At 35.7% G+C, this 18,515-nt stretch overlaps 1 protein-coding gene across 2 annotated transcripts in view; it reads right to left on the bottom strand.

Moving 5' to 3' along the window:
• Positions 1–18,515, bottom strand: part of MIPOL1 (mirror-image polydactyly 1) — a 520,237-nt gene that overhangs the window by 52,289 nt on the left and 449,433 nt on the right. The window contains exon 11 of one of the 2 annotated variants that reach the window (XM_051978071.1): positions 6,827–7,057. The exons of the other annotated variant lie outside the window; for it this stretch is intronic. Within the exon in view, the coding sequence (XP_051834031.1) occupies positions 6,827–7,057 (231 nt within the window). The remainder of the gene's footprint in view (positions 1–6,826; positions 7,058–18,515) is intronic. 2 annotated transcript variants of the gene reach the window in all.

The raw sequence follows: 18,515 nt of genomic DNA, 5'->3' as shown, positions 1-18,515 counted from the left end.
AGCTGTGAGGCAGGAAATAGATTGTTAGTTTTCTCCTGCTTTCTTCTGTTTTAGAACATAGGTGATCATGTCCTCCCTGACTTCTCAGGGAGGTGAGAACCCCCAAAAGGAGGTGATCATGCCTTATCTGACTTCTCAGAAAAAGGGATGAAAACAGCAAAAAAGGAAGTAATCACATCTTCCCTGACATCTCAGGAAGGGAGATGAAAACCAATGGAAAATGGGGAATCAAACCAGATTAGTAGGTTTCTGAAGGGTCTCATTTGAAACAATAATACATAGATCCATCAACATGGGTGGTATTACAAACAATATGAATCAACATGAGGAATGATACATGTCCATAAGTCCTAGAAATAGTCCAAAACCAATCTATTGTTCATTACTTCATGTGTCAGGAATCTAATAATTCCTGCAAGTTTTGAAGTCCAGCAATAGTTTCATCATGTGTCAAGAAATTCAATGATTCCTGTAGATTTTGTAGTCCTGTATCAGTCTTATCATGTCTCAGGGAATCCAATGATTCCTGCTGGTTTTGAAGTTCTACAACAGTCTTATCAACAATTTTTCATCTCAGGGAATCCAATGATTCCTTCAGGTTTGAAGTTCTATAACAGTATTATTATCAGTCATGCTCTTTAAGTATCAGATGTTTTTTAGGTCTTCTTTGTTTTGAGCTTTTTCTCTTTTTTTTTTGTCTCTTTCCATTGGACAAGGCGAATACTGCTTGTTGATACCCATTTGATTTCTTCTCCATCTGTAGAGATACAAGCAAACCCTTTCCCCCAAGTGGTTAACCTATCTGGTCCCTTCCATTCACCACTTTCTGGATCTCTCCACAGCACATGGCAATTATATTGAAGCTGCTTGCACTGGACACTGCCCTTCTGTTGGGTTAAAAAGTCTATATTCTCCCCAAAAGTCCTTTCTCCCATCTGATTGCTTCTCTGCTGATTGATCATGTAATCTCTTTCTCCCATCTGATTGCTTTTTGGCTGATTGATCATATCAGAGTCCTGAAGTTTTAAAGATTCTCTGGGTGTAATCTCGGCTGCCATCATGCCTCACCTGTTTTTTTTTTTTTTTTTTTGTTTAAGGTCTTGGAGTTGGGCCCCACCTCTCATTTCCTTGGGTCAATCTACATTCTGAGGCCCAGTGGAAGCCTCTGTTGCATTTTGGATATGGGGTATTGGGTTTTGTTCTCCCATCCTATCTTCTCACTCTATCTCTATGCCTACATTGAGCTTTCAGATGCCCTACTTTACAACATAGAAACCATTGATTAGCCCTTTGCCAAGGGGGACCTTGTCTTCCCATGTGCTGCATCATAGCTTGGGTATAAAAGTCATTTGTGCCCATTGTGGCACAGCATCTTATGATCTCCTCTAAAGGAGCATCCTTGTGTAGTTCCCATATCTTTCTTCTACAAACTTCATTAGCATTTTCTTTAGTGAGTTGTCTTGTCATAATTCCTGTAGCTGCATTTTCACCAGTCGTTTGTATGACAGCTATTTGCAGACATCCCACAAAATCAGCAAAGCATTCATTTGGACCTTGCTCTATTTTTGTGAAGGCTTCCCCTCAATTTTGTTCTGGGAGGGTACCCCATGCTTTGATAGCAGCAGCAGCCATTTGTTCATATGCTATCAAAGGGTAACTAATCTGTGCTAAATCATCTGCATACTGACCTTTACTTGCTAGTTGGTCAAAGATGATTTGTATATTAACTCCAGTTTGCCTATTTCATTGGGCTTGTATCCTCCATAGTTCATTATACTCCAAAAGCTACAAGTTTTGTCCAGGTTCTAAACAAGTCCTTGCTATAAATTTCAATCACTAGGGGTTAAAATTTCATAAGCCAAATTTTCTAGTGCCATCTTAACATAAGATGATGTAGCCTCATAAAAAGTGCAACCCTTTTTAAAATCTTTGATAATTTCCAGATCAAAAGGAGTGTATCTTCTCCTGGTTTGACTTGAAGAATCAAATTCTTCAATCACAGGGTAGGCTTCTATTAAATCAGATATATCCTGTTCTTTTTTTTTTTAGCTTTAATTAGTTTTTTTGGTAATTTTGTTATAGACTACTTCATGGGTGGTGCTCTTCCTCCCTCCACACATAAAGGGTTAATTGAGGGGGGGAATCAGGGGATGGGGAATGCCCTAATGGCTCCTGCTGTGAAACACCACACTCCTTAATTTCATCAGCATTGCCCCTAACTCCTTTCTTGTCTAATTCTTCATCCTTTTTACCTAATTTGTCAGTATCCTTCCCCTCCTATTCTTTCTTCTTTTTTCTTATTCTAATACTTATATAATTCCTTAAAGCCAACTGTATTAAGTTATATGTATAGTGTTTTTCTTTAGGAATTGAAGCAGGATCATTGTCATTGTAGTATTCACTTAGTTGCTCTCCTACTAATTTCCACATGTCTGGTTCTACTCCTTCTTCCTTTGAGAACCAAGGAGATGAGTACTGTACTGTTTCTAAAAGTGATTTGCTCCCAAGTTACAATCAAACCTTGGTTTTTTTTTTTTATCAGTCTAACCATGCTTTCTATATACTTTCCTTCTGGTGGAGAAGTCTCCTTTCTAAACATTTGTCCCGTTTTAGCTGAAACACTAGTTTAGCCCTTTACAAAGTTTTCTTCTTGTCTATTTTTGTACTTAACCTAATTTCTGAGTCATAGAGACTTTTTCACTGAATTCAGTATCAGAGATTTTTCCAGTGAAATCAGGATTGGAGGCTTTTCCCACTGAACTCAGGATCATGTCAGTCTGGACTGCTGATTGTAAATCCTTAGTTCCACATTCAGATGCCAAAATGTAGTGTTCTGGTTGATTTTCTGGAGATCTCTGGAGCAGCCTTCCTTTCAGCAGATTAATCACCATAAGAATGTTAAAGTCCAAAGTCCAAATTCTTTATCTCCTTGCCTGGGGCCCAATTAGCTTTCTTGAAGCTCTTCAGATGGGCCTTGATCTCAGTGGGAGGATGCAGAAGGCCAGCCACCACTGTGGTGTGACATGGAGTGAATTTATCTCTGAGTTTCCCTAAGTCTGAACCAGTCTCTCCTCTGAGTCTCCCTGAGTCTGAACCAGTCTCTCCCAAAGTGCAGGAAGGAGGAGAGCCACCAGGAGCCTGATCAAAGATGAAATCTTTATCTCAGAGAGCTTGAGCTCCTGTCTCCAGTCCTCTTGTCTTCTCTGAGTCTGACCCTGGCTGAGTTTGTCCCAGCTTATATGCTCTATTCTAATTACATTATCATAGGTGTGAATCTTGTAGAACTATATTAAGTACTAAGTACATGTACTAAACTAGAGAACTATTAATCATTATGCTAAACTAGATAACCATTGTTTTATCAATTCAACTGAGTTAGCATCTTGTAAGAATCCTTGTTTCAAGTACAGAGTTCTGACTCATAACAGTTTTCCTTTCAGTTATTTATTTTTAAAGATGTAGAATGACCTATATTTCATAAACCAACTAAGTATTTTGAAAACCATACATTGAAAGAATTTGTATTGGCCTTTGATATTTTTTTTGTATTCCTGAAGGTATTATTTGGAGTTTTTAATTTTAGAAATGTTAAAAACAAATGTAGATTTTAAATAACTTTTCCTCAAAATGGAGCAAAAATATTTACCAGATATAAAAAAATCTTGTACACTCTGTTTGGACCACTTCATTTGAAATGTATCTATGCTTTAAAAAACACAAATAAAAAAGAAAACAGATCTTTATTTACATACTTTGATTCTGATATGGCTTATACTAAAGAAATTCTATCATAACAGTGACTTCACTCCAAAAAGGATTTAGTGAAGTAACAAAAGACTTAATTAAAACTAGGATGTATGTGGAAGATTAAAAAACTTTGGGATTGTTTAGTTTAAAAGAGAAGAATAAAAAATATCTCTATACATGAATCAATATTGCATGAACAATAGAGGCAAACATTTCCATATGCATTGAGATCAGATAAAGAGGAAATGGAATTAAGTTGCAGAATTTAGTAAATATGAGATTTACAGTTAGAAGATTTGTTAATTTTCATTCTAGGAGCTTTTTGAAAAACACAATTAGACATGTCTCTATCTATGTTGGTTTAAGCACCATATTAATAACAAAGAAAGAGACAGATAACACATGACCCTTAAAGTCCTTCATTATCTTAGAATTCTATTTGTTACTGTATATTAAGTTAACTATGTTAACCTAGCTATGTGGTGTGCCCTATGCAATTTCAATATTTAAAATAAAAGGGGAAATACAAATAGGTTGACATATAAAGCTCATATAGAACATTTCAGGTCATAAGAAGATACAGAGGTAAATGGTCATATTCCTTGCCAATTAGGGAATATAATTGGGGAGATCTGGGTATGTATCTCTATATGTTCTCCTATCTTTCCCCATCACTAATATAAGGATTACCCTAGATAAAATTTTGAACATGTTTCTCTTACAGTTTCTTTATGTTCTTTTTACCTTTCAATTTTCATTCTTTCCTCTTATTGAACACCTAAAATACTAGTCATTTATACAGTTCTTGTGGGAAAGGTGTTAAAGTTATCTCTTTTATAAGAGAGAGGAATGATGAGGAGAAAAACTAAGCCTACTGTATTTTATGATTAAATGTGCTACTCTAGCAATGATATGTATCCTAAAATAAGATTATTTGTCATGTTTTAATCCAAGTTTATTTCAGAAATCCTTTTTAGCACCCTTCTTATGATACTACATCAGTTAAATGAGTGATTATTCTGTCTATCAATAAGACTGAGGCTGATGTGAATAGTTAGAATTGTGTGGAATTTTTCTTTCCAGGTATATTGCAAAGAAAAAATGAGAACATATGCATCTGTATATACATATATGTTATATACATACATATATATTATTAAAGACAAGAGATTTGTCTGTAGTCACAAAAATTTTCACATTTTTCACATGTAATTAGATTAGAGCTGATAAAGAAAGTTGACAGATTAGAAAAGAAAAGCTAATGAATGCTGAAGGGGCAGGAGTCAAAGAAGAGCCAAATGAAAGAGTTTGGACAATAGTGGAGAGAAAAGAAATGGATGGGGATGAGGCAGATCTAGTTAAAATGTCATAGTTTCCTATGAAGACACTACATCGTTTCTGGAGAACTAGCTATCAAGTATTAAATAAGAATTGAATCCAATTTGAATATTTTCTGTATATTCTTTCATGTTATTCCCGAAAATAATTTAAACTCAGGTGTGTTCTCTTCCAAGTTGAAGCTTACCTTTTGGAATTAGCAAATATAATAAAAGAGGTTACAAGGAAGCATGCACTAGCCTAACTTTCTTTTTTTTTTTTTTAATAATTTTTTATTGATAGAACGCATGCCAGGGTAATTTTTACAGCATTATCCCTTGCATTCATTTCTGTTCCATCTTTGATCAATTAAGGCTCTCTTTATTGAAGAGGTCCACTTCCATCAGAATACATCTTCAAACAGTATCATTGTTGAGGTATATAATGATCTCCTGGTTTTGCTCATTTCACTCAGCATCAGTTCATGTAAGTCTCACCAGTCCTCTCTGTATTCATCCTGCTGGTTGTTCCTTACAGAACAATAATATTCCATAATGTTCATATACCACAATTTACTCAACCATTCTCCAATTGATGGACATCCTTTCATTTTCCAGCTTCTAGCCATTACAAACAGGGCTGCCACAAACATTTTGGCACATACAGGTCCCTTTCCTTTCTTTAGTATCTCTTTGGGGTATAAGCCCAGTAGAAACACTGTTGGATCAAAGGGTATGCACAGCTTGATAACTTTTTGAGCATAGTTCCAAATTGCTCTCCAGAATTAGCCTAACTTTCTAAGAAAGAGTTTAAATTGTTTAAAGGCAAACTAAGAATAATATTTTTTGTTAAGGTGTATGTTGAAAACTATCTTTGCATGCATTTAGAAAAATAAATTACTACTAAAGAAAAAAAGGGAAACAAGCATTTAAAGAAAGTTCATAAGAAAAACATACTTCCAGAATAACCATCCTATTAAAATTGATGAAGCAAACATACCAATTTATCTGGGAAAGCAGACATTAGGCAGCTAGATAGTACAGCAGATAAAAACATGAGCCTGGAATCAGGAAGATTCAGCTTAAATCTGGTCTTAAACACTATCTGTGTAATGCTAGAAATGTCATTTAACCTTGTTTGCCTCAGTTTCCTCATCTTTCAAATGATCTAGAGAAGGAAATGACACTCCACTCAAGTATTTTTGCCAAAAAAAAAAAAAAACCAAAAACCAAATAGGGTCACAAAATATCAGACACATCTGAAAAATGGTTAAATAACAACACATATTAACAACAAATCCAAAGTTTGCTCTGGCTGCATATGGCAATCAGGAGTGAATAACTGACTATTGTTCAGAAAACCATGTACTTATTTAAGCTAAATTAGACAGTAAGTAATCAGAAAATGTTTTTTAAATTGCATCTAAACTAATTATGATGAGCAAAATATAATTTGGGAATTATATACATTTATTTAAGAAAATTTTAAAAACCCTGAACATTAAATGAAATACACTATTGTCTAAATATATTTAATAACTTACATTTATGTGGAACTTTAAGATATACAAAATACTCTCCTTATAACTATTGGTAGTTATATATGTATAGATAGATATAGATATAGATACATACTAATATAAACTAGGAAATCTGATTATTTGGCCCAATCTATTTTTTTTAAATAAGGCAAAAAGCATAAAGAATACCTTCTCTAATTGCCAATGACAGCATTTTTTAAAAAGCAAAATCATTTTACTTACTTTTGGACTTTTTCACTGGCCTTTTGGGAGGCCTCTAAAGCTTTCTGAAGCTTTAATTCCATGTTTGTTCTCTCTGTCAGGGCTTGCTGCAGCTGGATGGTCAGTTCCTCATTTTGTTGATGAGTAATGGAAACAATATCCTCTCTGTTTTTTAAAGCATCCTCATAGGTACTAAGAGTACAGTTAAATTGGTCCTTTAGACTTTCTTCTTGGGATAAAGATTTATGTAAACTATGAAAACAAGGAGGGGCAATAATTAGTTCTAATTGAAACTTTATTTAAACGTAAATTATGAACAGCCTATTTAAATTATTATTTTCTTGAACATTATCTAAATCACTTTAATATATAAATATTATCATGTGTTTATGCATTTCAAAAGAGAAAATTATCACTAAATCATAATATTAGAATAAATTTTCAGATAATATCTGTTTTATTTCATATTCCTTCTTGCAGAATGTTGCTTAAGGCATACCAGCCAAATGATTTTCTATCTTGACAACCCAAATATATTAAAAAATACCACCATATGTCAACGTAGCAAGATCAGTATTAAGTTCACACTTGATTTTCTTTAAAAAGGAATAGCAAAACCTAGAAAACAAAGTGTTTCTACATGTTAAAAAAAAAAAGAAAGAAAATGATAACTTTCTAAATGCAAGAGAGTGAGAAGTAAAAGACTGAACCTCAGACTAGGATTTAGTAGAACTAGCTTCTATTTTGCTAATACTTAATGAGTATGAACCAGGACTACGCAAACATGGATGAGCCATACAAAGCATTTTCTCATTTTCAGACCTGAGATGCAAGCATAATTTTTAACTAAAAGAAACTACTGGGGAGAATAATAAGTACCTATAGATATTTTCTTTGTGTTAATAAATGTTGTGCCAAAAGTCTTATACTCATTAAGTCACATTGCACAAAGGCATACAAATTAAGATTAAATGAATACAGAAGAAATTTATAGATGAATAGAACCTTAAAATGCTAAAGGTCAGATCTTTCATAAGTCATTACACCTACCAGCTGAGGTTATTTTGAAATGGCACCAAGAACCTCACTCAATTGAATAAAGACATTTGAAAAACATAAATATTTAATAACAGAAATTCAAAATCCACAAAGGAGATGTACCTTTTTATTAAATAAAGTCATTTCTGTATTTGCATACAAAGGAAATGTCAATTGGAGACTTGCAGAAAAGTGGCTTATCCGCAAACATTGGATTGAAAATGTGACCAAAAGATGAATATAATTCTTAAAGGTGGAAAAAAATTCTTTAAAATTAGCTTCATAATTTTAGAATGTTTCAGGATGGAAAATAATATATAAAGGTTTGCTAAGTATTTAAAGCTGAAATAGTAACCCCATTTTGAAGACATTGGCATGTAGTATCAAGATTGAAGTAGATATAGGAACAGATAATATTTGATTACTCAATTAGTAAAAATATCATCATTTAAACCTGATTCTCTTTTTGTTAAATGAGTTAGTTTCCATTGTCTGTGGGTATAAAAGAAATGTAGATCTGGATGGCAGGGTGGCAAAAAGAAGAAATAATCCTGGGAGCTATATTATATTTATGATGGCACCAATTGGCAAGGGAAATAAAAGATGTGTAGAGGGCTGAAACTCTAAATCAGCCAAGAGAGCACTTAAGGCTACCTAGTCAATGTGAGATAATAGCTTATTAGCATATATTTAGATGATGGCTCTTCTCACCATTGGTGCTTGCTGAATGTTTGTTGGTGAGATAATCGTAGGCAAGGATTGGAGGGCGGGGGAATGGGAGGGGGGAGAGAAGTCAGTCAATTGGTGGCAGGACAAGGAGGCCAGAGGCTGGAGACTCCAGATTCCAGAATCCAGGATACATCTTTGGCAAGTGTGGCAGCTTGCCTGTCTCCTTCACTTCTCCCCCTAAAGACCAAGGACTTTGATTTATCCTGACTCTGGCTGATTCTGAGGCCCTTTAGGGAGCTAATCCAGACATTATATTTGTCGCCCAACGTGGACCAAGGACCCTAATTTCAGTGAAGAAGTCCCTGTGATCAGGAAATAGGGTGAGTATTAAAATAGACAGAGAACTTTGTTAAGAGCTAAACTAGTAACATTCGTTTTCCAGCTGAAATGGGGCAGATATTAGGAAAAGATTCATCCACACCCACACCCACACCCCAAGGGAGCATCCTTAGATTAATAAAAGAGGCAAAGTTTGCTTGTAGCTTGGGAGCAGATTGGTGGACTCTTGGAAACTTTAGAATGCACATCCCCTTGGTTCTTCAAGGAAGAAGAAATAGAGGTAGATAATTGGAAACTAGTAGGAGATCAACCATGTGAATATTACAATGATAAAGATCCTGATTCAATTTCTAAGGAAACATTCTTTATATACAGCATAATACAATTGGCCCTAAAGAATCCCACAAGTTCTAGAAAAAAGAAAAGCTCTAAAGAGAATAGTCAAACAAGGAAGCCGGATGAGAAAGAGGAAGAGAAAGAGGAAGATATGAAAATATTGCTGAAAGGCATGGAGAGTTAAATGAACTTAAAGGGCGTGGTGATTTTCACTCTCACAGCCCAGCTTCAGCTCCGCCTACACCCAAGCAGGCTCTTAACCCTCCCCCATCAACTTCACCTTCCTGGATAGAGGGAGGAAGAAGAGTGAGAGGGGCAGTGACATCACCAGCACCTCCCCCACCCTAGCAAAAACCTCCTCCCCAACTTGATTGCCAAAGGCACTACTTAAAGCCAAAGAGGAAGGGTAAAATACAACTGATTTGAGAATAGAAATTTATCCTGTGGTTGAACAGCTTAATTCTTCAGGTCAAGAAAAGAGAAGATACACTCCTTTTAATCTAGAAATTATCAAAGACCTGAAAAAGGCTGGTACTCTTTATGGACCTACATCATCTTATGTTGAGATGTTATTACAGAATGTGGTTTATGAAATTTTAATGTAGTGATTAGAAATATATAGCAAGGACATGCTTAGAACTTGGACAAAACTTGTTGTGGCTTTCTGAATATAGTGAACTTTGTAGGATACAAGCCCTTAAGAAACAGGCAGCCTGGAGTAAATACACTAATCACCTGTGACCAACTAACAGGTGTAGGTTCTTATGCAGACACTTCAGTACAGATTAATTACACCACAGCAGCATATGAGCAAATTGCTTCTGTGGCTATCAAAGCATGGGGCTTTCTCCCAGATAAACAAGATAGAGGAAAAGCCTTCATGAAAATAGAGCAAGGTCCAGATGAACATTTTGCTGATTTTGTGGGACGTCTGCAGACAGCTGTCATACAAACTATTGGTGAAAATTCAGCAACAGAAATTAGATAAGACAAAGAAAATGCTATTGAGATTTATAGAAAAATTATACTAGGATTACCCAAGAATGCTCCTTTAGAGGAGATCATAAGATGCTGTGCCACAGTGGGCACAAATACCTTTTATACCCAGGCTATGATGCAAACGTCCCAAGATGTGACCATGGGACCTTCAGAGATACTCATCAATGCTTTCAATTGGTGGGCATTTGAAAGCTCAATGTTGGCATAGAGACAGAGTGAGAAAACAGGGTGGGAGAACAAGACTTAAAAAACAAAAAGCAACAGAGGCTTCCATTGGGCATCAGAATGTAGATTAATTCAGAGAAATGGGATGGGGGGTCCAGCCTAGGGCCCAAAGCAAAAAAGACTTGGGGCATGATGGCAGCCGATGCTACACCCAGAGAGTCTTTAGAAGTTCAATACTCAGACATGATCAATCAGCCAAGAGGCAATCTGATGGGAGAAAGGGATTACAATTGGGGAGAATAGAGTTGTATGCAGCTTGGACTACTGAGATATCCCCTGGAGAGGTAAAATCTGGTTCCTCTCCAGCATATGAATCCCTGACCTCCAGGCACAGCAGGCTTGACCATTTTACCTCCTGAGATTACTTACAAAACAATGTTTATCCATATACTGATGTGGGAAACTGGGGAATGTGTAGATAATATCCCAGTCACTAATAGAGGTAGACAATGTGTTACATCAACCAGGAGAAGTAGTAGCATCAAGTTTACTGATACAGACTCCTAATAGGCACTCTGGTGATAGTTGCCCAGATTCAGACTCTAAGCAACAGAATCCAAGACTATACTGGACAGCAGCTGTGACAGCTGACCATCCTATGCTCACTATCTATATAAATGGCATACCATTAGAAGGATTGGTAGACACAGGTGCAGATCATACAGTCATTAGAGGCACCAACTTGCCCAGTCACTGGCCAAAGATTATGGTAGACACCTATATGTCTGGTTTAGAAGAATCAATAGCAGCTGAAGTTAATGCTACCCCTCTGAGATGGATATCTGAAGGTAAAACAGGTGTTTTCATTCCTTTTATAGTTGAAAAAATCCCCATCAATCTGTAGAGAAGAGACATTTTACAACAGTTAGGATTATAAATGAGTACTTCAGCTTTTTAGGCAGGGCTGCTGTTGAAGGCCTGCCAAAACTCTCATCTGTTCCTATTCAATGGAAAACTGATACACCAGTGTGGATAGAACAGTGGCCCTTAGCTAGAGATAAAATTCAGGACTTATTAGATATAGTACAGGAGCAATTTGACCAAGGACACTTACAACCTTCTCTAAGTCCTTGGAATTCCTCTGTATTTGTTGTAAGGAAGAAATCTGGAAAATGGAGGATGTTGACTGATTTAAGAAAGGTAAATGAACACATGGAAACTATGGGAACTCTTCAGCCTGGACTTCCATCTCCTACTCATTTGCCTAGAAAATGGCCCCTTTGGGTTATAGATATTAAGGATTGTTTCTATTCTATTCCTCTAGATAAGGAGAATATGAAAGATTTGCCTTTTCAGTCCCCAGAGTTAACTGAGCTAAGTCATAGAAAATATATGAATGGCCAGTTTTGCCACAGGGAATGAAAAACAGCCCTACTATATGTCAAATGTATGTTGCTGCTGCTCTTACTCCAGTAAGAAAAGCATTTCCAAAAGTGATGTTATTACATTATATGGATGATATATTGGGATGTGCACCTGAGGAACAAATGTTAGAAGCATGTCTACAAAAGACCATCAAAACACTAAGGAACTACAAATTGCATATAGCTCCAGAAAAAATTCAAAGACATGCTCCTTTTCAATCTTTAGGATATGAAGTATACCCTAAGGTGCTTACAATACAAAAACTTGCCTTAAGAACAGAGAAGCTGAACATCTTAAATGACTTTCAAAATTTAATAGGAGATATCCAATGGATGCATCTAGTATTAGGCTTGACTCCTATCAATTACAACCATTATATGACTTTTTAAAGGGAGACAGTACTTTAAACTCACCATGCCACCTTACAAAAAAAGCTCAAAAGGCTTTGAGAGAGGTTTTATCCAATGTGATTGAATGAGTCACTCAAAAACCCTTGGAAATATCAGCTTTTGCTACAAAAGAGGCACCCGCAGCAGTGAATGGAGATAGTGTGATAGAGTGGGTGAACCTCCTTACCCAGTGCTTGTGGCTAGAATTTTATTAAAGGCCATTAAGTGAGCAGTAGAATTATCTGGGATAAGCCCTGACAAGATATACACCATTTATACCAATGCATAAATTAATGTGTGCTGTGAAACCATCCCAGAGTGGCAAATTTTATTAGCCACAGCTCCAAATTTTACACATGGGTCTCCATTAAAGATAACCCGACTATTACATAATTGGCAATGGATTATTTAAGGAAACCTTTCTAAAGTTCCTCTTAAAGGACCAACTATCTTTACAGATGCATCCACACATAATGTTTGTGCTGTATACTCTCATGCTTAACTATAAAGAGAGTAGTCAGAACTCCTTTTCAGTTCACTCGCAGAATGAATTGTATGCAATCATGCTAGCTCTTACTTATTATCCAGGAGATATAACTAATATCTACTTTGGCCTATTCAGTAGGTGAATTTGCCACAACCAAAATAATTGCCACAGACCAAATGAAATTTGTAGCTTCTAATATATATCAGCTTTTTAAGGAACTTCAAGAGCAAGTGAGAAAGCATCCAGGTGAGATTTATATCTTGCATGCTCACTCACATAGTGGACTTCCAGATCCTATTTTGATGGTAATTCAAAGGCAGATAGCCTTCTAACCATGTTTACCAATATTCCTTTATTTCAGACATCCCAAGAATTTCATTCTAAATATTATCAGGCTGTTCAAGCTTTATGTTTGCAATTTGAGATAACAAAAGAAAAAACTAGGAGCATAGTAAAAACCTGTACAATTTGCCTTCCTTTCTATGCTCCTACGCTCCCTCCAGGGAAGAACCCTTGTGTTTTGAGACCCAATGAAATTTGGCAAATGGATGTGACCCATTATAAATCTTTTGCTCATATGTCTTTTATCCATGTTATAGTAGACACCTTTCCAGGATTTACTTTTACAATACCAGCAGCAAAAGAGACAGCCTGAGTGGTCATTGAATTCCTTATACAAGCATTTATAATTATGCATGTGCCACGAGCAATAAAAACAGATAATGGACCTGCATATACTTATAAACATTTTGCACACTTGTGCACAGTATAAGATTTTACACACCATTAGCATACCCTTTAATCCTCAAGGTCGGGCAATAGTAGAGAGGAGAAACAGAGACATCAAGATATTCCTCCAAAAACAAAAGAAAGGGGAAGCACAGGTAACCCTAGAGAACTTCTAAATTTAGCTCTTTATACAATTAACTTCTTGATTTTTTATAAAGATGCACTGGCTCCAATAGAAAGATTTTATAACCCACTGGAAAGGTAGTATCCAGTGCGAGCAGCTCCACTATCTTTCAATAATCGCCAGGTGATGTGGAGAGATCCAGAAAGTGGTGAATGGAAGGGACCAGATAGGTTAAATGCTTGGAGGAGAGGGTTTGCTTGTATCTCTACAGATAGAGAAGAAATCAGATTGGGTGCCAACAAGCTGTATTCACCTTGTCCATTGGAGAGAGATGGAGCAGACCCTTGAAATGTAGGAGAAGACCCAAGAAACATCGGGTGGTTCCACTGCTGATTGTGCCCACCACTGAAAGAGCATGGTAGTTATGGCAATTGATTCATGGACATCAAAAATTGTTAATGAGACTGCTGCAGGACTTCAAAATCCTCAGGAATCATTGGAATCCCTGAGAGATGATAAAATTGTTGCAAGACTTCAAAATCTGCAGGAATCATTGAATTCCCTAACACATAAAAAAGACTGTTAAAAGACTTCAAAAACTTTTAGGGATCACTGGATTCCCTGACTTGTGATAGACAATAGAATGGTTTTAGACTATCTCTTGGTTGCTGAAGGAGGTGTATGTGTGATTGTTATTTACATACCCTCCTTCTAGAACTTCTGGAAATCTTTTACAATATCATGTTGATTCATATGGTTTGTTATATCACTACTTACATGTATAATTCATGTTTGTTATACCATATTGAGACTGTGCCAACTGTGGGGAGAGTTATTACCACTAACCTGTGCTATATTGCTATGTGCTTGTGTAATACCTCTCATGCTGATGGATTTGTGTATACTTGTTTCTAATAAAACTCTTCAGCCCAGAAACCCATTAACAATATCTGGCTTGATTCCCCACTTCCTTTTGATGTTTTCCATTTCTCTTCCTGAGAAGTCAGGGAGGGTGAGATCACCTCCCTTTTGGAGTTCTCACCTCCCTGACAAGTCAAGGAGGGCGTGAACACCTGTGTTCTAAAACAAAAGAAAGCAGGAGATATAGAAGGCTGAAATTCTGTATCAGACAAGAGAGCACTTAAGGCTACCTATTTGATGTGAGATAATAGCTCTATTAGCACATATTTAGATGATGGCTCTCCTCACTATTGGTGCTTGCTGAATGTTTGTTGGTGAGATAATCATAGGCAAGGATTGGAGGTGGGGGGATAGAAGTCAGAGTCACTTGGTGACAGGAGGAAGAGAAGAGAGGCTGGAGACTCCAGACTCCAGACTCCAGAACGCGGGATACATCTTTGGCAAGTGGCACGGCAGCTTGCCTGTCTCCTTCACTTCTCCCCCTAAAGATCAAGGACTTTGATTTATCCTCACTCTGGCCGATCCTGAGGCCCTCCAGGGACGTAGTCTGGATATTATCAAGCTGTCCAAATCTCAATTTAGTTTTATGAATGATTCTATAATTCTTCCACATACAACCTTGTAACTTGAATTTGAGCTTCACTTAAATTTCCTGCAGAAAAATCAGAGGATTAGAAACTATATACAGTGGAATATAGATGCTAGGTGCTAAAATATACCCTTTACTTAAAAGGAGGGGAAAAATAGAAGAGCCTAGCAGAAAAGTCTAGCCTCTTACTCAATCAAGTAAGTAGGATGGTCTGTGAGAATTTCTGTTTGAATCCTTACAAAGTGATGTCAGTTGCCTAATTTAGCATGGTACTTAGCAAATTCTCTAGCTCACTAATGTATTTAAGTACTCACTGGAGTTCACACTTTTGGGAGATTCACAAGTCAGTACTCAGTATGAGATTCACAAGTCAGAAACCCACAATTCTACTCTCTCAGAGGAGGAGTCAACCTTTGAGTTCATACCTCTAAGAGAGCATAAAAAGGAGCTGAATTAGTGAAGTGAGTCATTTCAGAAGAAGCCCACTCTTGGAGGTGGAGCCAGATTCATTCATCCCATCTCACACCACCATGGTCCCAGGCTCTCCTCCTTCACTTCTCCACTGAAAGATAGGTCTCTAAGAAAGCTACCTGGGCCCAAGGAAAGAGACAAGACTTGGAAGGAGAAAATAAATGTTTGGATTTTGTCAGCTGGCTGCATTTGAAGCGATTATTATTCTGAACTGAAACTAAGGCTGCCTCCAGAAAACCTCCCCAAGAAACCTGCTCCCACAGAGAACCATTATATTATACAAAAGAAGAAAACACCACAAATGTCAACTTAGTATATTTTAGCTAGGAGGAGAATGTGAGAATACAGAATTTTTACAGTGACACTTAATGTTACAAATCCCTATATAAAATCCCTAAGTCTTTTGTAATGTAATCCTGAGAAAGGAACTTCATTTTGCTTAGCTGATGTAACAGAGGACTTCTAGAGAGCTTGCTTCCTCTAGGATAATTGTGATGATATTTAAGGGAAGTGCTTTGGAGAGAATGTGGAGTCATATATACATTCTGTAATTAACAATAGTGAACCATGTGGTTCTTTGTTGTTGTTGTTATTGTTTTGGAGGGGGAGGAGGGAGCATTAAAAAGGCTTGACAGCATAAGCCAACCTGGTTGAGTACAAGTTTCTCATATAGGAATTACTTTATCATCATTTATCAGAGTGTGACCTGAGAATCATGAGGTGACCTTAAGATTCTTTCAGTAGGTCTATGAGGTCAAAAATATTTTCTTTCCCCCTTTTTTCTAAATTAAATTTGATTATATTTTCAGTTCCAAATTCTCCCTTTCCCCTATCTACTTTATAGCCATTGACAAGTCTCTTTAATTTAAAAGCCATTACAAGTATAAAGTCATGAAAACAAATTTCTCTCAAATTAGCTATGTTCCAAAATAAAGGCAAGAAAAAGAAAGACAAAAATACTACAATTTTTATTCTGAATCCATTGGTTTTGTATCTGCAGGTGAACAATTCTTTTCATCATGAGTTCTTTGGAATTGTAGTGGGTCATTGTGTTGATAAGTAAGTCTTTCAGAGTTGATTATATCTAGAATATTGCTGTTTATAAATTATTTTCCCAGGTCTGCTCATTTCACTTTGCATAAGTTCACATAAGTCTTCAAAGGTTTTTCTAAAACCACCTCCCCTTCATCATTTCTTATACACAGTTGTGTTCATGTTCATTCATATATTATATCTTATTTAGCCATTCTCCAATTGATGGTTATCCTTTTAGTTTTCAATTCTTTGTTACCACAAAAAAAGCTGCTATAATTTTTTGAAGGGGACATGGATGAGTCCTTTTCTTCTCTCTTTGATTTTCTTGGGATCTAAAAAGCTAGTAGTGGTATTGATGGGACAAGGGACATGAAAATTTTAATTGTAACTCCAAAATTGCATTCCAGAATGATTGTACTAGCTCACAGCTATTCCAAAGGTGCCGTCATATACCCATTTTCCAACATTCCCTTTAGTAGACACCACTTTCCTTTCTTGTCATCTTAGCCAATCTGATAGGTGTGAGGTTGTACTTCAGAGTTGTTTTAATTTTCATTTCTCTATTAGGTTTAGAGCATTTTTTTCATATGACTTTTGATTGCTTGGATTTTTTTTCCTTCCAATACTTTGTTTCTTTTTCTTATAAATTTGGTTCACTTTCTTATAGATTTTTAGAAATAAGAACTTTATCAGAAAAACTTTCTGCAAAGATTTCCCACAAGTTTTCTGCATTTTAGCCTAATTTTAGCTGTCTTGGTTTATTTGTACAAAAAGGTCAATTTATGTAATCAAAACGATGCTTTTTACTGCATGTAAACTTCTCGTTTATCATGAACTCTTTTCATTACTCATCGATCTGATAGGTAATTTCTTTCATGCTCCCCTAATTTGCTTTTGTTATCACTCTTTATGTCTAAATCATGTGCCAATTTTGAACTTATGCTGGATATAATATGAGATGCTGTTCTATGCTTAATTTCTGTTAGACTATTTCTTGGTTTTCCCAATTGTTTTGGTAAGTGAGTTCTTGCCCCAGTAGTTGAGGTCTTTGAACTTATCAAATACTAGGCTACTGTGCTCATTTGCTTTTAGATAGTATGTACCTAATTTCTTCCATCTATCAATCATTATCTCATTCTTATCCAATACCAAATTTTTTGGTGATTATTTCTTTGTAGTATAATTTAAGATATGGCACTGCTAAACTCCCTTTATTCACTTTTTTCATTTTTCTCCTTCCTGTTCAGTTTTGCTTATAATTTTCTTAATATTGAACTAGTCTTCCATTCCTGGTAATCCTTATTCTAGGATTTTATTAATTTTTTTTTGCATCAACATTCATTAGGAATTGGTCTATAGTTTTCTTTCTCCATTTTGACTATTGCTGGTTTAGGTATAAAAATATTTGAGTCACAGAAGGATTTTGTTAGGATTCTTTCTTGATCTATTTTTCAAAAACAGTGAAATAATTTTAAAAATTAAATGTACTTAAAAGATTTGGTAGAATTTGCTTGTAAACCTATCTATTCCATAGGTTTGTTCTTTATGGCTTGTTCAAAAAAATTTTTTTTTAAACAGGGTTATTTAAGTATTCTATTTCTTGTTCTTTTTATCTGGGCAATTCTATATACTTGCAGATATTTCATTTGGATTGTCAATTATGTTAAAAACACTTTCTAGTTATTGTTATTTTATCTTTATTGTTTGCTAATTACTCCTTTACATTTTTGGATTCTGATAATGTTTTTCTTCTTTATTCTGATCAAATTAACCAATGATTTATCAGTTTTATTTATTTTTTAACATTTTCCTAGTTTTACTTATTAGTTTAATGGCCTTTTTAATTTCAATTTTATTAATCTCTCCTTTGATTTTTCAGGGATTCTATTTTGCTGTTTAAGTGGAGTTGATTTTTTCTTTCTTTTTTAGATGCATGAACATTTCATTGATTTCTCTCTCTTTTTATCTTCCTCCTTCTTTCCATTTCTTCCTTC

Source organism: Antechinus flavipes, chromosome 2 (genome assembly GCF_016432865.1).
Source record: "Antechinus flavipes isolate AdamAnt ecotype Samford, QLD, Australia chromosome 2, AdamAnt_v2, whole genome shotgun sequence".
Lineage (NCBI taxonomy): Eukaryota > Metazoa > Chordata > Mammalia > Dasyuromorphia > Dasyuridae > Antechinus > Antechinus flavipes.
This window is presented reverse-complemented; position numbering and strand designations above follow the sequence as displayed.